At 47.2% G+C, this 22,693-nt stretch overlaps 1 protein-coding gene across 2 annotated transcripts in view; it reads left to right on the top strand.

Moving 5' to 3' along the window:
• The window catches only part of ttc12 (tetratricopeptide repeat domain 12), a 49,380-nt gene extending 46,444 nt beyond the window's left edge, over positions 1 to 2,936 (top strand). Inside the window, exons 20-21 of one of the 2 annotated variants that reach the window (XM_070894489.1) lie at positions 689 to 914; positions 2,183 to 2,936. In XM_070894489.1, the coding sequence (XP_070750590.1) occupies positions 689 to 914; positions 2,183 to 2,252 (296 nt within the window). In that variant the 3' untranslated portion in view covers positions 2,253 to 2,936. Of the gene's footprint in view, positions 1 to 688; positions 915 to 2,182 lie in introns of those variants that run through there. The other variant, XM_070894490.1, reaches the window with a different exon arrangement.
• The last annotated feature ends 19,757 nt before the right edge of the window (positions 2,937 to 22,693 follow it).

Genomic DNA, 22,693 nt, shown 5'->3' with positions numbered 1-22,693 from the left:
GGTGGTCATGAAAGGAGCTATATAAATCCAAGTCTGTCTTTTTTAAAATCTTTTAAATGATTTTGTCACTGAGCTTGAACAAGGCATCTGGGGCTGAGTGGGTGGAAATAGAAAGAACGAAAGAAAGATTTGCATTTATATAGCGCCTTTCACGACCACCGGATGTCTCAAAGTGCTTTACAGAAAAGAAGTACTTTTGAAGTGTAGTCACTGTTGTAATGTGGGAAACACAGCAGCCACTTTGTGCACAGCAAGCTCTCACAAACAGCAGTATGATAATGGCCAGATAATCTGTTTTAGTGAAAATGCTTACCACCGCCATTACCGTTTTTTGGGTGAAAACAGAGGCGGCAACGAGCCAAAAGTCCAGCCCCGTAATTCTGACCTTCGTGTTGACTGTTTTCCATGTTCTCTCTGTTGTTCCGCACTTCAAACAGTGCAGTTCTGAAAACTGTTGCTCTGCTGCTCCAGAGCTGTGATATTTCGGCAGCTCTCCCTGTCCTGGCTTCCACAGCTGACTTTAAATCTCCCCATCTGCTGCGCCCGTTTTAGATAAATTAACCCAGGACTGGTGCTGATGGGGAAACTGCTTTTTATTTTTCCTTACCAATTTGTTGGTACTTTTTTTAAAGAAACCCCGCCCACCTTTTTTAATTGCGTGTCTCTCTTTCCTTTGTCCCATTCCCAGAGTTCAGTGGCCTGAGGATGCTGCTGTCCTCGGATGATGAGCTGGTGGTGGGGAACACCGCCCTTTGCCTCTCGCACTGCTTCGAGATCCCCGGAGCTGCCACGTCTCTGCTCAAGTCCGACATCGTCAGAACGTTGTTGAAGCATGCTGGTGGTGACGCCAAGGAAAGCGGCCTCCAACAGAACGCAGCGATTGCTCTGGGTAAACTCTGCTTGGCCGAACCCAGGTAAGGCCCAATGTCAGCTCTCAACATCACGTCTGTAGTTTCACACATCCTGCAGTACAGGTTGAAGCTCCCTCATCTGGAACTCTCGGGACCTGGCCTGTTCTGGATAAAGGGTTTTTCCGGACGAGGGGAGGTCACGTTAAATTGGATGGTACAGATACTGAGCAAGGGGATATCGGGGCTGGCTGGCTTGGGGCTGGGAGTGCGGCAGAGAGATTATGGGTGGGGGGGGGGTTGGAGGAGGACGGGGGAGCGGTGGATCGCGGTGTCAGGCCAGCGATTGCGGGAGTTGGCAGCGAGGAAGGACTTCAATTTATTCATGGCGGAGTTCTGCGCATGCGCCACCTGGTAGACGGGAATGGTTCTGGACGAGGGGTGGTTCCGGATAAGGGAGTTCTGGATAAGGGAGGTTCAGCCTGTATAAGTGAAACTGGTGGGTTGCGACTTTAAAAAGTTGCCAGGGAAATCATTTAATTTTCACATTCAATGTTAGCAGAGATCTTGAACATGAACATTTAACTAGCCTTTTGACAGCAGTGAGTGGAACATCACGACGAAGGGTCATCGACCTGAAACGTTGACACTTTCTCTCTCCACCGATGCTGCCTGACCTGCTGAGTATTTCCAGCATTATTTGTTTTTGTTGAACATAACCACTGTGCTACCGTACCCAATAATTAGCAGAGGATTAGCAGAAGAAGCAAAGGTGATATGAGGAAAAACTTTTTAATGCAGCGAGTGGTTAGGATCTGGAATTCACGGCCTGAAAGGGTGGTGGAGGCAGATTCAGTTGTGGCTTTCAAAAGGGAATTGGATAAATACCGAAAGGAAAAAAAATTACTTGCCTACGGGGAAAAAGTGGGGCAGTGCTCTTTACAGAGAGCCGGCATGGGCTCGATGGGTCAAATGGCGGCCTCCTGTGCTGTGACCATTCTATAATTCTATCATTGCAAACATTACATTGAGTTTACAGCACAGAAACCGGCATTTGGGCTGTGCGGTGTTTTTGCATCACACGAGCCTCCTCCTACCCTATCCATATGTGTGCATATCTCCACTTCCCCTGGCCAGAGAGCACTGAAACTAGCAGAGCTATTTGGATCTGCATCGCTTGAATTGCGCACCATCTTAAAGAGCGAAAAACCTCAAAGATCTCTGATTTTTTTTTCTTAAATATTAAATTCTGAAGAAATACAGCTACCATTGAAAATGATGAATGGGTTTCTCTCCTGCGGGCCAGCGTCTAACATTTCTCTTGCTGTACTCAGGCATAAGACTGAACTCCGAGAGCTGCATGGATTGGAAATTCTGACCTCCTGCATGAAGTACATAAAGTGAGGATGTAACGTTACCAGCCATGGCTCAGGGATTGTGCACACGATGATAATGTACCACCTCTTGGGAATTATTTAAAGACACTGGTTACTTTACTGATGTTCTGGCATCTCGGATTAATTGGAGGCATAAAAGATGCATTTAATCCACTCTGATTCCATTTCAGCAGTACTGTTATGTACAATGCTCTTCCAAACTTTACTCACTTATTCCTCCTAAACTGCAAAATCAGCATCCAACACAGTCCTCCTCACCGTATCACTCTGTGCTGAAATCAGGGTTTAGTACTATGGCTTTTTTCAAGCTCATTCTTTCCCAATACCTCCAAAATGTGGGCTGCTTTCCCTTGCTCGTTATTCCCCACCCCACCACCCGCCGTCCAATTAGCCACAACATTTCAAGTTCTAGGCCTAGAGGTAACACTTGCGAGGGGTGAGACTTTGCGGCAGGCGCGGGAGTGTTGCCCCTCGCGATAAGTTGGGGTTACCTCCCCCGAAAGGAAGTGGAGCGCTAAATCAGGAGGGCCAAATCCAGCACTGCACTTCCTTCCTGGGGCGGGAGCGAGGGGCACGGCTCAGCAGCACGACCACGTACGAGGGGCTCTTCCCTTGAATTAAATGGAAGGGCCCGCTCTGCATACGAGGAACCCACCTACCTGGACCCACCGGGAAGCGGAGGTGGGGGGGTGGGGGGTGGGGGGTGGGTGTCGTGCGATCAGCTCGACACTCGAGCAGAGTGCCAGGCTGAGCCATTGCAGCACCGACCTTGCGGATAAAGCGAAACAAGGTTTTTTTCAGCCGGCAGCCGGCCACCTCCCCTTGACATTTTTGCCCCGGTAGTGGCCGGTTGCCAGCTGCGCGATCCTGAAGCTGTCACTGTCATCGCCCGGCGCAGCTTGAGGGGATGAAACCTAGTTTAGGGTCTGGGGCAGTGCACATGGCGATGATGTCACGATTGCCGGCCACAGGAGATCGGGGTGCAATGCCATAGCGTTAGCGGCACCACGCCCTGTCGCAAAGTCACTTGTGCCTTGTTAGCGCCTCCCGGGAGGGCTGACGAGAGGCGCAAATACACCCAATTTCTTCCCCCTAATCTTGGCTAACATTACTTCTCGATTTACCAAGTCTTCCCTCATAGGTTTCCCAACCTTGTCGGTGTCCCGGACCATGGGCTTCGGCCCCGAAACCAGGTGTCCCAACTTTAAAAAAAAAAAAATGAATAAATTGTAATTCACGATCGTCACCTTTTATAATTTAAAAAATAATTCATCAACCATAACAAATTTTAGCAACAGAAAAAAAGACCACTAAGCCTTATTTTTTTAATATAATTCCACCACACTAAACGAGAAGGGGTTATGGGGAGAGGGCGAGTAAGTGGAGCTGAGTCCATGATCAGATCAGCCATGATCTTATTGAATGGCGGAGCAGGCTCGAGGGGCCGAATGGCCGACTCCTGCTCCTATTTCTTATGTTCTTATTCTTACCCTATCCTCGATCACTACTCTCTCCAGAAATGCATTTATGAGACCATTTATGCTGTCCATGTCAGTAGCCTTTCTTGATAATTTATTCCACAAGTCTGTTGCTATTTGGCTCTGAAATAATGCTTAGTGCTATTTTACCAGAGAAGTTAATCCATTTAAAATAAGATTTACACCTCCATTAAAATAGAGGATAAAAGGATTACATGCAAACGCATTAAGTGTTTATACGCTAAGAATTGCACATAGCATCGTTTTAAGGTGTTTCCAAGAACCTGCAGTCCTGATTTGTACAAATTAACGGACCTCCTGCTCAACAATTCCCGCTGGTATTAAATCCTGTTCTTTCAGGGATTAATGCTGGATGATGGATACTGTGAGCTTTCAGAGTATTGTAACTCATTCAAGTCTTTGTCGTGCTTGGCTCTTACCTAGAGCCTGGAAAATGAGACCAGTAGAAGACTTGTGTGGACCGTTAATGTTACTTTCTGCTGATTCTCCCCTCATCGCCATATTTTGAAGCAATTCTTCCATTTCTGATGTGTAACTGTTAAAACCAAAAGTAATTTTTTTTGGTACATTTTGACCCTTTGTTTCTAACTAATTAATGCAATAAATATTACAAAACGAAGTTAAATTTAAGCTATTCAAGGCATTTTTTATTTGAACAGCAGAATCTAAACCTACTGTATATGTTCAAATATACAGGGCTAGAAATTCCAGGGCGCAAACTTGTGAAAAGTGGAAAATGTGGCGCTGGGTGCTAATGGCTCTCTCCTGCCAGGAAATTCAGCTTTAGCACTTCAAGAGGGAACTGGAGCGCCAAATAAAGCACTAATCACTTCTCTTAGGGACCTAAGTCCAAGAGCGGGGCACTACCAGCAGAGTGCTGAACAATTTGGAGCGCATTGCTAACGGCATCAGAGGCAGCTTTCCTCGCTTAAAGGGACGGGCCAATGGTGCACAAGGTAGTTGTCGGCAGTTCTGCGTTGCAAGGCGACCTGCGCGACTGCCATAACAGCCCCAAACAGTCTCACAAAGTGGAGGGCTTGAACACCGCGCAGGCATGAAACATCAAAAACTTTCCGCAGATGGTGCAAATAATAAAGGTTGGACTACCTGAAAACCATTCCCTTTAATTAGTGCTTGCCAAGCGGCCAGCCGAGTTGACAGCGCCGTCTCCTTCCTGTCGTTGTTCATGACCTGGCGATACAGCAGGTGGCGGGAGGCAATTTCACATCCAGGGCGATTAACGGGGAGCTGCGCACTTATGATGTCACAATCTGTGAGGCGCTAGAGGTCCAGCGCTAAACCGGCTCTGAAGTTCACGGGAGGCGCTGCATTCGGGCGTTAAGCCCTGAATGCCCCGTTGGCGCCCTGCCCAGGTGCTAACAGGAGGCGCTAAGCATCCGAATTTCTCGCCCACAGTGTGTACAAAAAGAAAGTCCCAAAGTGTTTCATAACCATGATTTGTTTTGAAGCATCATCGGTGTAACGTGGGCAGATGCGGCAGCCAGTTTGCCCACAGCAAGATCCCACAAACCGAATAAGGCGATGAATGGCTGGTTCATTTATTTTTTGTTGGTGTTGGTTCAGGGAGCATTGTTGGTCAGGGCAACAGAAACACCCTCTCCTCTTTTCAAATAGTGCCACGGGATCTCTTTCATCCACTTGAACAGGTTGACAAGGTGTCGGTTTGACATCAGATATGAAAGACCGCACCTCGGACAATCGACACTCCCTCAGCAACGTTCTCACTAAGCTGTGCGATGACGGAGCGGTCGAGGTCCTGTGCAGGCAGCTCACTGGCTTTCTCACCTGAGGAAAATGCGCATATGTGAAAATCTGATTGGGCCATGCAGCCAGTTAAAGGGACCGTGCACATAAAACATTGTCCCTCAGTACTGCTCCTTCCTAAGTCCAGGGGCACCGGGTCAGTTGTCACTGAGCTCCGACCAACTAGCTTGGCACAGACTTGGAACCGCTTTGCTCTGTATGGTTCAACGTCTTCACATCAGAAAGACTTGCATTTCTATAGCGCCTTCCACGACCACCGGATGTCTCAAAGCGCTTTACAGCCAATGAAGCACTTTTGGAGTGTAGTCACTGTTGTAATGTGGGAAACGCGGCAGTCAATTTGCACACAGCAAGCTCCCACAAACAGCAATGTGATAATGACCAGATAATCAGTTTTTTGTTATGCTGATTGAGAGATAAATATTGGCCAGGACACCGGGGATAACTCCCTTGCTCTTAATCACAATAGTGCCACGGGATCTTTTACGTCCATCTGAGAGAGCAGCCGGGGCCTCGGTTTAAAGTCTCATCCGAAAGACGGCACCTCCGACAGTGCAGCGCTCCCTCAGCACTGCACTGTCGGAGGTGCCGTCTTTCGGATGAGACGTTAAACCGAGGCCCCGTCTGCATTTCTACTTAAAGAGCACACTTGAGCCATTGCAGGTATAAGTCTGCAGTCAAAAGGTGGAAAGGTGATTTAAGAGAGGCACACACATGCACTCCCTCAGCACTGCACTGGAGTGTCATCCTAGATTTTTGTACTCAAGTTCCTGGAGTGGGACTTGAACCCACAACTTTCTGACTCAGAGACGAGTGTGCTACCCACTGAGTTACAGAAGCAAAGAACAGAAGTTTTGGCTTTGAAGGTCGGGCTGTCCTTGGTAGTGAATAACAATCAGCCAATTTAAATCAAACCATTTGTCAATTGTCTGAAAGCTGCCTTGCTGGTGTTGAACACGAGTCGAATGCTGAGTGCTGCAATCGTCGCATCAGTTTATTTTCAGCAAAAGTCTAAAGGCCTTGAATATGCAATTACAGAATGACGCGTTCTTTACTGATTTCACCGGGTAACACAAAACTTTGGCAAATCCGCAAATTCAAAGAGCTCTTTGAGGTTATAATGTGTAGTAATAGCAACTCACCGAGCTGTACAAGAGCTGTTTATACTGATGGATCTGGTGTAGAGAAAGAGTTTTTGTGTATTATGGTGCCAATGAGGAACATGTCTGCATCAGAATTTGAGATTGCACCTCTTAGCTGTGGGACCTCCGACCCGGACTGATGGGTTAACGTCATCTCTCTGGCAGATGAAATCAGTTCGGACAGTTTTGGCCAAATAGGTTTAAGTCAACAGCACAACACTGGCCATAACGTTTCACAATGCCACATATGAGCCTCTCTGTGCGTGTGTAATTCTAACTTTGATGAGGAATTCATTGCACCTAATTCAGATGTGATAGTAATAAAACACACCTTATTTTCTATTCCTCAAAAGACACTTCCCATCTGCTGATTGTGTGTGCCCTCTCTTAAATCACCTTTCTACCTGCAATGGCAGTGACTTAAAACGGCTCAAGTGCTCTTTAAGTAGCAATGCAGACCTTCAATGAACACATTCATAAATTGATTTTCCTTGCTCCATTACACTAGTGCTTAAAGGAGCGTTTCCTAATGGTTGGGTGGGCTCGGATTTGATTAAGGGCTGATCCAGAACCCAGAGGGGTTACAGTCTCGGACTAAGTGGTCGGCCATTTAGGAGTAAGATGAGAAATGTATTAATTCAAAGGTTTGTGAATCTTTAGAATTCTCTGCCCCAGAGGACTGTGGATGCGCAGTCATTGAGTATATTCAAGGCTGAGATCGCTAGATTTTTGGATATTAAGGGAATCAAGGGATATGTGGATAGGGCAGGAAAGTAGAGCTGAGGTAGAAGATCAGCCATGATTTCAGTGAATGGCGGAGCAGGCTCGAGGGGCCGAATGGCCGACTCCTGCTCTTATTTATTACGAGAGGTTGGGGGGCTACAGAGATTGGGGGAGTGATCAGGGAGGGGGTGGGGGTGTTGGGGAATCTTGTGCACTGAGCCCCGTTCAAATGTCCAAGTGTGTGGATGTTGGGCACCAATGTGATACCTCTCATGGCCCAGTAAGCTGCCATCAGTCACTGTCACTGTAACACATGGTCACTAGGACAAGGTGTTAGAGAGCTGCCAGTCTCTGACCGAATAGAAGTTTGCATCTACAGTCTAAGGCTAAACCAGACTGTTTGCAACCTTGGTGTCATATTTGACCCTGAAATGAACTTTCGACCACGTATCTGCAGCATAACTAAGACTGCCTATTTTCACCTTCGTAACTTCGCCTGTCTCAGCCCTTGACTCAGCTCATCCGCTGCTGAAGCCCTCATCCATGCCTTTGTTACCTCTAGACTTGACTATTCCAATGTGCTCCTGGCTGGCCTCCCACTTTTTACCCTATGTAAACTAGAGGTGATCGAAATCTTGGCTGCCCATGTCCTAACTCGCACCAAGTCCCGTTCACCCATCACCGCTGTGCTCGCTGACCTACATTGGCTTCCGATTAAGCAACGCCTCAATTTCAAAATTCTCATCCTTATTTTCAAATCCCTCCATGGCCTCGCCCCTCCCTATTTCTGTAACCTCCTCCAGTCCCACAACCATCCACCCGCCACCCCCCCACCCCTCCGAGATATCTGCACTCCTGTAATTCTGCCCTCTTGAGCACCCCTGATTATAATCGCGCAACCATTGGTGGCCGTGCCTTCTGTTGCCTCGGCCCCAAGCTCTAGAACTCCCTGCCTGAACCGTTCCGCCTCTCTATCCCTCTTTCCTCCTTCAAGACACTCCTTAAAACCTACCTCTTTGACCAAGCTATTTGATCACTACTTATGTGGCTCGGTGTCAAATTTTTCATCTCAATACTCCTTGGGACATTTCACTATGTTAAAGGCGCTATATAAATACATTGTTGTTAGATAAAATCAGCTTGGCTAGGCTACACTCCCAGCATACAGTATCTATAACCTCTTCTGCTAGGGATTGGAACGCCCGCTTACATAATAGAAAATTGCCCAGTTGAAAACTTTCAAGCAGGATGATAAGTATTGGCATGATATCCTTGATCTGCCTTGTGCGAGGAGGCTGTTGCAGTCCTGTTTTGTCTCCTCTTGCCAAGCCTAAGTCTCGCCCTAAATCCCCACACCTCAAAACAAATTGACAAATATGTCAGGTTCCCCCCTCTGGGAACAGGCTGCTTGGCGACAAAATGATAAGTGATAGGGTTAAATGCTTTCGCTTTAGCGGGGAAGAGATATGAATTGTAATTGGTGCAAGACTGCAAAATGTAATTGAATACCGCACTTTGCATTAATACAAGAGTTCATTGAAGAGACAACCCGGGATATAGATACAGTCAGATTTACTCCAAGGAACGGATTTCCACTGGAATGGGTACCTTTAAACATTTACTGTAAAACTTTTAAATGTATTACTTTAAGCAAAACTCTAGCTCAATCGGGAGATAAGTGAACCTGAATAAAAAGATGCTGATCCTGCTGTTGTTGACAGTCCGGATGTTACTTCCGTCAGGTAGGTGCCGTACTCAGTTTTTCCCCCAATATTTGTTTCCTATTGAAATATTATGGTATACAGATATGTGGTTAAGCTCTCCCCTCATGTCTTGGGGAGTAAATGCACCTCAAGGTCTGGTACTGAGCTGAGCAAACCAGAAGGTCATTACATTTGATTGCCTGTATGTTCTGAGTTAGCAAGTGTCATTGGGGCTATCAATTGGGGTCCTACTTTTAGGCTCTCCTTTTGCGAGGGAGGGGGGGGGGGAAATCATCCAAGGCAACCATCCCCGCTCGATATCTGGTGACACCCATTGATAAATCAATATTGGGCGAGGATAGGATTAGGCTTGGATGCAATGCTCTGCCTGGCAATCCTATTCAATATCGGGGCTCACTCATAAAGCATGGCCACTGGGATGAGGTGTTGACTCGCTGTTGGTGCTTCTGGAACCGTAACCCAAGAGCCTCAATGGGGCATGGATTCAACATGGTTGCACCTTTTTACAAGAATAAAACAGGTACAATAATAACCAATTTATCCACATAACGGCATGCGCCTGATCTGCACAGGTATCCAGGTCATTGCTAAATTGGTTAGAGCCTTGTTATAGGCGGCCTTGGTGGAGCCAGGGCCCATAAGCTCCGACTAGTATTTCCGGCTCGTGAGCGACTTAACCACTGGTCCTTAAGGCCCTCAAATGTTAGGGTAATGGGAAGAAATTCCGCTGCTTTGTGCCTCCTGTTAGCGCCTGGGGGGTGGGGGGAGTTAACGTGTTACCGACTAGGCAAGGCGAATTTACCGACACCCGCGAACTTCCCTAGCGGATTGGCGCTAACATTTACCGCCTCGCTCTGTTGCGCCTCGTAAATCGTGACATCATCAGGTGCGCAGCGCCCCATTACCGCCTGAGTTGTGAATTTCACTCCCATCCCTTGCTGCATCGCCGGCCGTCAACAACGGCAGCAACAGGAGGCATTGTCACCTGGGCTGGCCGCTTGGGGGAGCGCTGTTTAAAGGCAGTGGTGGTCAGGTAGGGCAAACTTTATTCTTTGCACCAGTCTGGTGCCCGCTGGATGTTTGTGACGGCGCATTGCTGCGCGATTTCTCAACCCTCCACTCTTTGAGTGCCTGGGGCTGTGGTGGAAGTCACACAGGTCCCGTAGCCCCACAGAAATAAGGGGAAGAATGTTTAAGTGAGGGAAGCAGCCTATGATGCCGGCAGCACTGCACTGAACATTCTTCAACGCTCTGCCACTACCGTCCCTCTCGCACACTTTAGCGCTCTATGACAAGTGGTAGCGTTTGATTTAACGCGCCACTTCCCTTTTGAGCCTCATAACTGCCACCAAGCTCATGGTCTACAGGGCTGTAGTAATACCCGCCCTCCTGTATGGCTCAGAAACATGGACCATGTACAGTAGATGCCTCAAGTTGCTGGAGAAATACCACCAACGATGTCTCTGCAAGATCCTACAAATCCTCTGGGAGGACAGGCGCACCAACGTTAGCGTCCTCGACCAGGCCAACACCCCCAGCATTGAAGCACTGATCACACTTGATCAGCTCCGCTGGGCAGGCCACATAGTTCGCATGCCCGACACGAGACTCCCAAAGCAAGTGCTCTACTCGGAACTCCTTCACGGCAAACGAGCCAAAAGTGGGCAGAGGAAACGTTACAGGGACCACCCTCAAAGCCTCCCTGATAAAGTGCAACATCCCCACTGACACCTGGGAGTCCCTGGCTCAAGACCGCCTTAAGTGGAGGAAGTGCATCCGGGAGGGCGCTGAGCAACTTTAGTCGCATCGCCGAGAGCATGCAGAAATCAAGCGCAGGCAGCGGAAAGAGCTTGCGGCAAACCTGCCCCACCCTTTCCCTCAACGACCATCTGTCCCACCTGTGACGGAGACTGTGGCTCTCGTATTGGACTGTTCAGCCACCTAAGGACTCGTGTTAAGAGTGGAAGCAAGTCTTCCTCGATTCCTGTGATGATGATGATGATGGAGCGTAAAAGCTGAAGTTGCCGGGACGAGAAAAGGATTATCTCCCCAAGCGGGGCCCGACGCAATTTCTAGCCCAAAGTTTTTTAAGGAGTGGGGAGAAGCAGGAGTGTGCAAAATAGTTGCAGACTGCTGCCGGTTCTCATTTGCCCCATTCCTGATCGCCCGTCCCCCTTCCTCCCAACTTTCGGGTGTTTCTCGGGCCTCACCTTCCCGGGGAGCTGGTGGAACTGTGCTCACTTTCGAGCAGTGTCCTAATTCCACCCCAGTGCCTTGAAGCGAGCTCGGGAGGACTTTGGGGGTGGAGAAATGAACAGGTTGCACTTGGTACATAATTTTAAAAAAAGAGGCGAGTGTGGTTTTACATTCAACCTAGTGTGAGATTCTATTAGATAAAATAGCCTTCAGATTGTTCTCTGCCAAATATTGGGTTTTGAAATAAACACTTGATTTATTTTTCCATTAGGTAAAGTTATGATGTGTTCTTTTTTCTAACCAGCTGTTTCTAGCAGTGGGAAAGAGTAAGTGATCATTACAATGAATTGCTGCCAGCCTAAGCAAAGCAATTCTGAGAATAGATGCTTTCCCAGTTTTCATTTTGTTTCTGATAAGAAATTTAACAGCAGTACTGAAGTGGGCCGATAGGTCACACTGGACATATTAGACATGAAATAGAGGGTTACCAGTTGTGAGAACAGTGTGAGCAGACAGCAACCAAATCTGTGCTCCAGTCAGGTGAAGCTCCGAGCACCATGCTCGGGAAGTTGGTAAAATCTGTAGTCGTAGTAAAGAATGGCTTCTCCTGTTTTCTCTTAATTAACATTAAGGTAACTGGCAAAAAAAATTGAGGTGATATGAGAAAGATTTGGATTGATATAGCGTCTTTTACGATGTCTCGAAGCGCTTTGCATCCAATGAAGTAGTTTTGGAGTATAGTCACTGTTGTAATGTAGCAAACACGGCAGCCAATTTGCGCACAGTAAGCTCCCACAAACAGCTGACAATGACCAGATAATCTTTTTTTGTTATGTTGATTGAGGGATAAATATTGGCTAGGACACTGGGGATAACTCCCCTACTCTTCTTCGAAATAGTGTCATGGGATCTTTTACATCCACCTGAGAGAGCAGACGGGGCCTCGGTTTAACGTCTCATCCGAGGGGAAAAAATGTTAAGCAGCGAGTTTTTATGATCTGGAATGCAACAACAACTTGTATTTATATTGTGCCTTTACGTAGTAAAACATCCCCAGGCGCTTCACAGGAGCGATATCTAACAAAATTTGACACTGAGCAACATAAGGAGATATTAGCACAGGTGACCAAAAGCTTGGTCAAAGAGATAGGATTTAAGGAGCATCTTAAAGGAGGAGAGAGAGGCAGAGAGGTTTAGAGAGGGAATTCCAGAACTGCCTGAAAGGGTTCTGAAAGTTGATTCCATAGTAACTTTCAAAAGGGAATTGGATAAATATTTGATGGAGAAACAATTGCAGGGGACTAATTTGAAATTTGAAAGAGCCGACATAGGCAAGATAGGCTGAATGGCCTCCCTCTATATATCATTCTCTGAAGGTGCTGACTTGTTCTGGTTTGTGGGTCCAAGGTTACTGGACTCCTCTTCGTGCCTCAGCCAAGTGACTATTCTTCATGCGTCAATCTAGGCAATGAGTACTGGTATGCTTTCGATTTTAGAATTCTCATCCTTGTTGTCAAATCCCTCCATAGCCTCGCCCCTCCCTATCTCAGTAATCTCCTCCAGCCCCACAACCCTCTGAGATATCTGCGCTCCTCTAATTCTGGCCTTTTGAGCATCCCTGATTATAATCACTCCACCATTGGCGGCCGTGCCTTCAGCTGCCAAGGTCCTAAGCTCTGGAACTCCCTGCCTAAACCTCTCCGCCTCTCTACCTCTCTCCTCCTTAAAACGTATCTCTTTGACCCAGCTTTTGATCATCTGCCCTATTATCTGCTTATGTGGCTTGGTGTCAAATGGTGCTTGATAATCGCTCCTGTGAAGTGTCTTGGAACATTTTGCTACGTTAAAGGTTCTATATAAATGCAAGTTGTTATTTAAATAGTTTCCACACTGCTGGAGTAAGACACTGAAATCAACGTTCCCATTGCACTGTTTCATTTCAGATAAATTGGAAAAAATATGGTTGAGACTTATTCTGTAGGAAAGATCCATCATAACATCGTCAGTCAGTCAGTCATAGGAGGTCCCTCGAACGAAGAGGACTTGCTTCCACAAGAGTTCACGGATGTTTCAATGAAGGACCTGATGATGTTCCAGTCCTGAACTCCAGTTGAAGGGGTGGAAGATGCCTGTGCGTGGATTTTTTTAACGTGTGGTGACCGTTGCACACCGGCCACCACACGGGCTCGACAGAGCTCGGCCTTTATCCAGTGGCAAGGGTTAAACCAGGACGACTGGAGACCTGCTCTGCTGCACGGACTTAGTGCGCACACATATCGCAGTGTGGGCTCTTCCGTGCTGCCCCTGGGCCCTCGGCTCTTCCGGGCCCCGTACCCTCATTCGTCGCACCTCCGCCCACGATGTTCCAGGGCCCGGCGCTCCAGCTCTATTTATAGCCCCGACCTGCGGTGGTGTTCTCGCACAGGTCGGGGCGGCCCACCATGTAACAGTTCTACTGAACCAAAAAGGCAACCCAAGTATCTTTTGTTGGAAACTATCAGGTTCATTATGTGAAAAGCGAAATCCTGCGGGATTGAAACAGATTTGTCACTGACCCTGAAAACTTACAACATAATATTTTTCAAACATGTTTTCAGTCAAATTTTTATAAATACTGTAAAAAAACATATTAAATTGTTAAGCATTTACATGCAGAGCTATATTTTGTGAAGCTATTGCAGACTACTCCTGAAAATTTGCAATGAATTTTTGCACTAAAAAAAAAAATTATCCAGTGATTGGAATTTAGCGATGAAAACAACATCGCAAAGTTGGAATTTAGGACTAAAAATAATAAAATTAGATTATTTGTATCAAGCAACTTGAGAGGAGTAGGCTGTATACCCTTTGGATGGAGAATGCCATGGGCCAGATGTACTCAAGTAGTCTGCTGACATTCCTTGCCTAGGCTGTGTTAGCTCAGTGTTCCCTGATGCTCAGTGGGTAGCACACTGCTCTCAGTGTCAGAGACCGTGGATTTGAGCACAAAATCCAGGTTGACACTACAGTTCAATACTGAAGTGCTGTGCGATAAGAAGTTAAACTGAGGCCCCGTCAGATGGACCTAAAAGATCCCATGGCCCAATTTCGGCCAAGAGTGTCCCGGCCAATATTTATCCCTCAACCAGCACCTAAAGCAAATAATCTGGTCATCATCACATTGCTGTTTGTGGAAGCTTTCTGTGCAGAAATTGGCTGTTGCATTTCCTATATCACACTTCAAAAGTACTTCATTGGCTGTGAATGACCTCTAAAATGGCTAAGCAAGCTACTCGGTTGTTCCAAACCACTACAAAGAAGTACAAAAAAGAAATACTTGGATTTATAATAGCGCCTTTCACGACCAACGTGCGTTCAATGACTCAAAGAGTTATTGAACGCACTTTTGAAGTGTAGTCACTGTTGTAATGTAGGAAACGCGGCAGCCAATTTGCACACAGGAAGCTCCCACAAACAGCAATGTGATAATGACCAGACAGTCTGTTTTTGTTAAGTTGATTGAGGGATAAATATTGGCCAAAACACCGGGGATAACTCCCCTGCTCTTCTTCAAAATAGTGCCATGGGATCTTTTACGTCCACTTGAGAGGGTAGACGGGGCCTCGGTTTAACGTCTCAGCTGAAAGACGGCACCTCCGACAGTGCAGCACTCCCTCGGCACTGCACTGGAGCGTCAGCCTAGATTTTTGTTTTTCGTGCTCAAGTCCCTGGAGTGCGATTTAAACCTTCTGACTAAGCGGCGAGTGTGCTATCCACTGAGCCACAGCTGACACAAGGATACTCACTGTGGGAGCACCTTCACCACACGGACTGCAGTGGTTCAAGAAGGCGGCTCACCACCACCTTCTCGAGGCCAGTTAGGGATGGGCAATAAATGCCGGAATTGCCAGCGACGCCCACATCCCGTGAATTAATTTTAAAAAATAATTTTGGGATGTCCTGATATTGGGCCGTGAAGTGCACTATATAAATGCAAGTCTTTTTATATAACAAACCTTTGAGAGAGGTGAGATAAGATACTATACAATCCACTTTTTTTTTTGCCTAGCTGTTCATTCACTGGGCTCTGACTACATTAGCTAGTGGCCAATTGGCATGTTGCTCTGTTGCATTGCTGTTGATCTTAAACTGTCTCAGACACATTTTGTTCATAAAGACCTGGACCAGTGAGTAGGTTACTATGCAGTGAGAAAATGCAACTTAAGTGATTCATTTGCTGTGTTATACTCACCAGGTGCAGAAGGAACTGAAAACCACAATACCCCTGTACATAAAACGTTCTCTTCAGCAGTGACGAGTACTTCTGATGCTAAAAGAAATCAGTCAGTATTCTGGGGCTCTAAACACAACAGTACATTGACAGAAGGACTTAACGTGCCTTATTGGTCTCAAAGACACATGTCTCTTCTGCGGTACATTAGCTCTTCGTCATTGCTGCCCACTGCAGTTCCCATTAGTGAAGTTCTACAACTGTCCGATGAAGCAACTGACCCTTCAGATGAGCTAAAGGACCTTCCCGACAAAGCAGTAACCATGTCACTGCAGCTGGCATTCCCTTTACCTGCAAAATCTCATGCAACTACTTTTCCAAGGTCTAGATCCAGTTATTTTGGTAAACAAAGCGCACCACAAATTGGAATTAATGAAATGTCTACACAAAAGCATCCTTTTACATCAGAGAGGGCGGTAGAATCATCTGCAAAATATTTAGTGAATGACAATGTTCCTTCACTAACGCCTGAATTAACTGTCCGAAGAAATGAAAACCTTAAGGCATATTTTGGCCATGAAGTATCAAATTATCCGATGAGTTTTAACATGAAAGCTAATCAACCAGTTTCAGCTCGCATGTTTCCCACAAAGGAGATATCAAAGTATTTTGTCACAAAGGTGCAAAAGGACTTCAAAAGCTTATCCAATTCAGCTTTAGTGGCTAGATCCTTCATAGTGACTCCAGCAGTGGATAAAGGCCTCAGCACTTCCCCAAATGGAATGCAGGGGTTGGCCACAGAAACTCCTGCCGATGAAGACTTGGGCATCTCGGCAAAGATGCTCAGTGAAGACAGATATGTTGAACCATCCACACCGCCAATGTCTGAAGATCCAGAGCAAGTGCAGACTCCGTCACCATCGCAGGTGGTGGGTAGAGATGCCAGTGGGCAGCTGACGAGTCAGGGGACACCAGTGCTGTTCTTCAAAAGGAACAAATGGGTGGCCTCCAGTGAGAAACACTCACCAAAAGCAGTCGGAGCTTCCTTGGAACTGAGTGATAAGATTCCTTCATTAGTGCGAACAGTTACTCATCCAATAGCACTTGTCATCACTTATGGCAGCAGGAAAGGAATTAAACAATCAATGTCAACGGGGACCACAGTATCTGCAAACACAAAATTGGCATCCGTATTTTCAGGAAAAGGAGGGGTGAATTTCATACCTAATGGCATTGAAATTACAAAGACAATTCCACCGGTAACATTACAGAAACTTCCATCAGTCTCAGTTACCTCTTCCCCAAATGCTCCCAGGCCAAGTGCTGTGGCTCGGTTTGCGAGCTCTGTGTTGCTGCCTTTGACAACAACAGCCACCGGGCCCCCAGAATCAGTGCCAGCAACACCCTTGCCCACGCGGGCACATTCAACTTTAGCAGCGAAACCTGCAAATGTTGCAACCACAAGTAAGAGCGTTGGCCTTGGGAATCAAAATGAACCGACTGGCGAAGACACACATGGAAGGCCAGCCAGCCATTTGGAAGAAATGAGACTCTCTTTGCCAAAGGAGGAGACCACTGCGGCCAAGACAAGAGGCTCGAGTTTCTCGTCAAAACTATCAACCGGTTTTCTTTTCTCTGAAACGGAAAGTTTGAGCACAAGAGACAACTTTCTTTTCTACGATTTCAAAAGTTTAAGTCCAACTAGAGCAAGGGACTTGAGCCTCACATCACAGCCCGTGATACAAAGAACCAACGTGACCGCACAGAGTTCAATGGCCAAGTCAGCTTCCACTAGATTTATCACGGATATTGCATTATTTGCTGTACCCAAGGCCCCCGTGACATCGGCTGAGGTTCCAGTCACTCAACAAATTCCAAACACAACTGAGGAAAACAGCATTAATCCTGTCCCACTATCCCTGGCCATCCCGGCGATTGAAAGTCATCAAATGTTGGATAGTGAAGATTTGAATAAATCACTGGCCACTTTCTCTCCTGGACTTCCAGTGGCGGAAGTTCGACCTTCAGGCCGTAATCGAACCCCTAAAATAATTATGAGGAATCCTCCAATACCAACAACTGAAAGGACTTCAGACACTCCACATCCAGGCACTAAAATGGACACGGTGCAATCGGATGTGGGAATCAATAACCTTGAGAACTCTAGACCATCAAACGGGGCAGGAAGAACTGCAGTCACCCTCATGGTCAATGGAGCCTTCCTCAACCGTCTGGTTGGTTTCCCTGTAACACACACTTCTTGTAGCCTTGCTAACAGTCACTTTAAGTCAGAGGTACATAAAGGCACCCAAGGCTCGCTTGCACAGAGGACCACATTCCTGGCAGCCACACACAGGCCGAGAGGTTCGGCAGAAACATCAACAGCTCCAAAAATACAACAAGTTTCCAAACGCAGCGCAGACACGCCAGGAATCTCCGGCCATGCAGTACATTTGCCCCCCGAGTTTCCAACCTTTGGCATAACAGAAGGTTCCCCAGAATTAAAACCTACCCCCAAATTGCCGTCCCACAGAGCTGCTGCCCCATTGTTCGAAGCTGCAGCTTCTCAAAACATTACTCGTTTCAGCAAGGACGGAAACCGACCGCTTTTCAGAATGCCTACAGGGCACCAAACACACGCAGCGACGTCTGCGTCAGTTCAGGTGGAAGATGAGCATTTAATGAAAATGGCAGGGGTGACTTTTCCAACATCTGCAAGTGGACTCTCTCACAACCAGTCAGAAGGAGCGACAGTGCTCATGGCTGACCAAATGGATGAAGTACTTAGTTCCAGGGTGCAGCCAGTAAACCAAATCACTGACTTGTTAAACAGAACTGGAAGGAGTTCAGTCAGTCCACCATTGAGTTCCTCCTCAGCAGAATCAGTAAAAGCCCGAACTCCTTTGATACATCCTAAAAATCACTTTACGAAGGAAGAAAATGCATCCATGCTGCAACAGCTGACCCTCGGTGGCACTGCAGATGTCCATAAGGTGCAGCACAGCCCCAAGGTCTCAACCCTAAAGCCATTGTCTGTCATGTTCATGGTGAGCCCCACAGAGATAACTAAACCGATTGATTCTACCGCAAGAGGGGACTTTGTACCTTTGCCCAGGATTCTTAACTTATCTTCACTACTGCCCCCTGCTGGTGCTTCGGATTGGGTACAAGCCTCAAGTGTTGAAGGACACGTGCAGGCAACCAAACATATAGTGGCCGCTTCCAGTTCTCACACCTCAATTCCTGTCTCGGAGGATGCACTTACTGTGTTGGGTGGAAGCTTCAGTGACCGGCTCACGGCCACTGAATCGCCAAGTGTGGCGGTCTCTCTCACTGCAAATGGACAAAGCCGACGGCCATTGACCCACATCCAACTGGGGCAATCCTTCGATCCCGGTCTACCCTCCAGTTTGCAGAAAGCGAACGCGTTTGCTGCTCCACTGAACATTAGCCAGTCCCAGATTTTGACTTCACATCTTTATTCCGGGACTCTAACTGATCAATCCCCAGGCAGCACAAATAAAGACACGGCAGCAGAGACTGCAAGTATCACAGAAACATCTGGCACAATCCCTTCGACATTTCCTTCCACTCCTGGCAGGGTAGACACTGAGCAGCAACAACAGGTGACTTTTTCTCCACAGGAGAAAACGCCAGCCGCATCTGCCAATATACAGAGGCTAACTTCATTAACACCGACAGAGACATCAGTGCAGTTTGCGCATCAGACTCTCTCCCAAACCAGATCGAAAGTGGAAAGCCTGGAAGAGCTGAGGGTTCCTGCCTCGCCTGTCCCCAGCTCAATCCTGTTTCAGAATGGAATGGGCACCACCTTGAAGGACGAACGTGTTTCACGTCGAGCAGACAATGGAGAAAGGAGAGAGACATTCGACAGCGGTGCGCACATTCACGCCACAGTAGCCAATAATCCCACACCATGCCTAACGATGGCTATGGCCCGAAGAGTAACTGTCCCATATTTGATACCATTGCCCACGCTCACGACACCAAGTAGCTCTAGCAGAAAAGACCAAATGATATTTCCACGGACAACGACATCTAGAGCCAGTGCTGCATCTTTCAGTGAATTGACACATGTACTTGGCCGTGCAACTATGGGACAGTCGTTACCTGCCCCAACACTTGTGGCTGAGACACCTGCAACGCCACGTGGTCATTCAGGGCAAAATGCCTCGGCAGCTCCATTGAAACAGTACAAACATTTCTCTCCCATTCTATCAACTTCCATTTATCAGGCTTTGAATGTACCACTGGACCAAGTACAAGAGCGAACGGTTGCATCTTCCAGACCATCAAACAAGGACATTAGTCCTGGCGTGTTTCCATTTGTTGGAGATGCTGCTGTTTCAATGGACGCCGGTGTACTTTTCAAGGGCCAAGAGTATACAACAGATGCTAACCAGGTTCCTCTTGCCCCAAGTACAATGGCATTCAGAAATCCTAAAGCATCATCTCCTGAAGCCACATCAATCAAAGCTGCGATGGATGTAATCTTACCAACTCCGCTGCTATCAACAAAACATACTGCCAAAGATTTATTGACTATGAGCCATGATTCACGGTCACTTTTATTTGAGGAGGTCTCTGAACGATCAACTGTAGCACTGTCACAACCTGGGGTGCTATCTAATGCTACTTTTGAGGAGCGCGGAGACGCAATCACAGAAGAAATGGCCAACGTGACAATTAAAAATCTCCCTGGCAAGGCTCAACATGCCCTGTTTTCAGAAATATTTTTGACATCATCTAGTTCCATAAGCCAGTCCGTGGGTCGTATTGTTGCAGCTGTCCCGGAGAACAAAGGCAAACCTACTCCTCCGTTCTGCTCAATTATAGGATCCAGTCGCCCCTTGTCAGAAAGCTCCGCTCCAACATTATCCTTAAACATTAGTGTCACTGCTGTGCCTGCCCTGCTAGCATTGCTGTTTAATGGGCCTTCAGTGCTTCAGACATCTTTGCTCAACACACACGATTCCAAGCTGAAAAATGCCCCTCTCAGAGACAAACCAAGGATATTTGCAAGGACACCAGGTCCCCAAGCAGCAAGTAAGTCCCAAACCATTTATTTATCAAATATCGCAACAGAAAACAGTCAGTCAACACAACCTCAAAACAATGGCAGCCTTCCATTATCTCAGACTTCGGATGAACATTTTTTGAGTTCCTGGGTGAAAAACGTGCGGCAAATGCCATCTGTAAGCAAAGCTTTAACTCTTCACACAACCCGGGGAGAAATGTTAAAGGTTACCACTTCATTTACTTCATCAAAAGGCACCCGTTCTTTCCCGAAGAGCCCGAAAGGACAGCACAGGAGTCTACCGAGTGTCCCACCACATGTGTCAGCGACCTCGTTGAAAACTTCAACTTTTGATGGTGTCAGCTTAAATAACAGAGCAAGGACTATTGCTAAAGAAGGGCCCGTGAGACCTGTTCGGCCAGCACAGTCATTGCCGGCAACACTGCAAAATATAATTCCAGACACACAACTGTCTGCGTCCAACAATTCCCTCTCCTCTGCGGCCACGGTGCACAATTCCATTATTTCTCAATCGGACAGTAATCGGTCACTTACTTTCACAACAGTTGCCGCTATAAATGATTTTAGCAATGATGGAGCAACTCGGGATGGATCTCCGGGAACTACCCAGGCACCACAAACCATCCCTGCATCCCCTTCAGCCCGCAGCGCACCAGTAACAGGTCATTTACAAACTGGAAGGGGAGATCTTTCAACGAAATTGGCTTCCATTTTTCACAGCCATTTAGTTCTCACGTCTATAACTGCGCAGCCTTTGGTAACCTCGTCACACAAAGGTCTTGGTGCTCTGGCGCGTTTATTTGATTCTCTGCTCTATCGACCAGCGGCAAATGTCGGCGCAGTACACGAACCACTTTCAACCACATTGTCCCCAGCAGCTCGATGGCCGCTTGTAAAAACGGCGCCGTTTGCGAAACTTTCTACACTTGAACCCTCACTGCCGCCCTCTTTGGCGCAAGGTGATGTGTCCCAACCTTCTGAAGGTTCTTACTGGTCACTAAATCAGTTCCGCGGTCCACCCGGGGCTAAACAGAGCCCAGAAACAATCAAAGGTCCAAGGCCACTTAGGGCAAATGGGACTGAAGAGGTAACGCTCGCAAGCGGCGTTTTACCAAGAACTTATCAAACTGAAGAATATAGAAGCAATCAGAGTGACCAGCAAGCAACTGCTTTTCAAGGGAAGTTAATAAATAACAGGGTTGCTCCAAAAGAGATTGAAGATAAGGGCAGCCAACACGACTATGATGTGAAGCAGTCAATCTCTTGGTCAGCTGAGCACACAATTACTGTTCATAACATTATCAGAAAAGTGTGTGTCCATTCCCCACGTGGGACGAGATATGACGGAGTTTCACAAACCGATTCTACACTTTCCAAGTACTCTGAAACCCTGGCGTATTCAACCCCCAAGGAGAGCAGTGCAATCGCTTCAATAAAGGCAGCGCCGGCTCAGGTAGGCGCACACCCCAACTTGCAGCAGGTTGGTAAACCAACAACGCTTTTGCATTTTCTAACGCACAGGAGCCAATCTTCTCCAGAGCCAGGCAGATCCCCAGTGCTAAGAGCCACGCGTGCTGACTGGAGAATGAATGGCCAGGGTGGTGTTCCTCCGTTAACCGCGCTCCACGCTCCAGGACTACTGAATGGTACAGATTTACTCAGCGCCTCTTCATCCCCAACCTTACATGGGATCGCTCTGGCTCTGTTAACCACTGCAGTGACTTTAAGGTCTTCTGAAAGCCCCAGGTCTTGGACCCCTGCACCACCATTAACCACTCGGCTGGAGAAAGAGACATCTTGGAACCAACCAGAGTATGAATTGATGGCAGTGCTTTCTCCAGAGTCTGATTCCAATCGGTCCAAAAGACTGGAGCTGCAAAAGGCATTCATTTTAGCTTCCAGAGCGACTTTTAATGGGTAATTACATTAATTAGAAAAACAACATAATGTGCTTATGGGAGGGGGGATGGGTGAAAATATACTTAAGTAATCTCCCATGTTTTCCTCCTCTTTGCAGCACTGGGCATGTGTCCGATGACAACTGTGGGAGTGGGAATTATGTTGTTCGTATGAATCTTGGCTTAGAAAGGGCACTGAGGCCTGGAGATCT

This window comes from Pristiophorus japonicus, chromosome 11 (assembly GCF_044704955.1).
Source record: "Pristiophorus japonicus isolate sPriJap1 chromosome 11, sPriJap1.hap1, whole genome shotgun sequence".
Classification (NCBI taxonomy): domain Eukaryota; kingdom Metazoa; phylum Chordata; class Chondrichthyes; family Pristiophoridae; genus Pristiophorus; species Pristiophorus japonicus.
The sequence above is the reverse complement of the archived record's forward strand: the minus strand, read 5'-3'. Positions and strand labels throughout refer to the sequence as shown.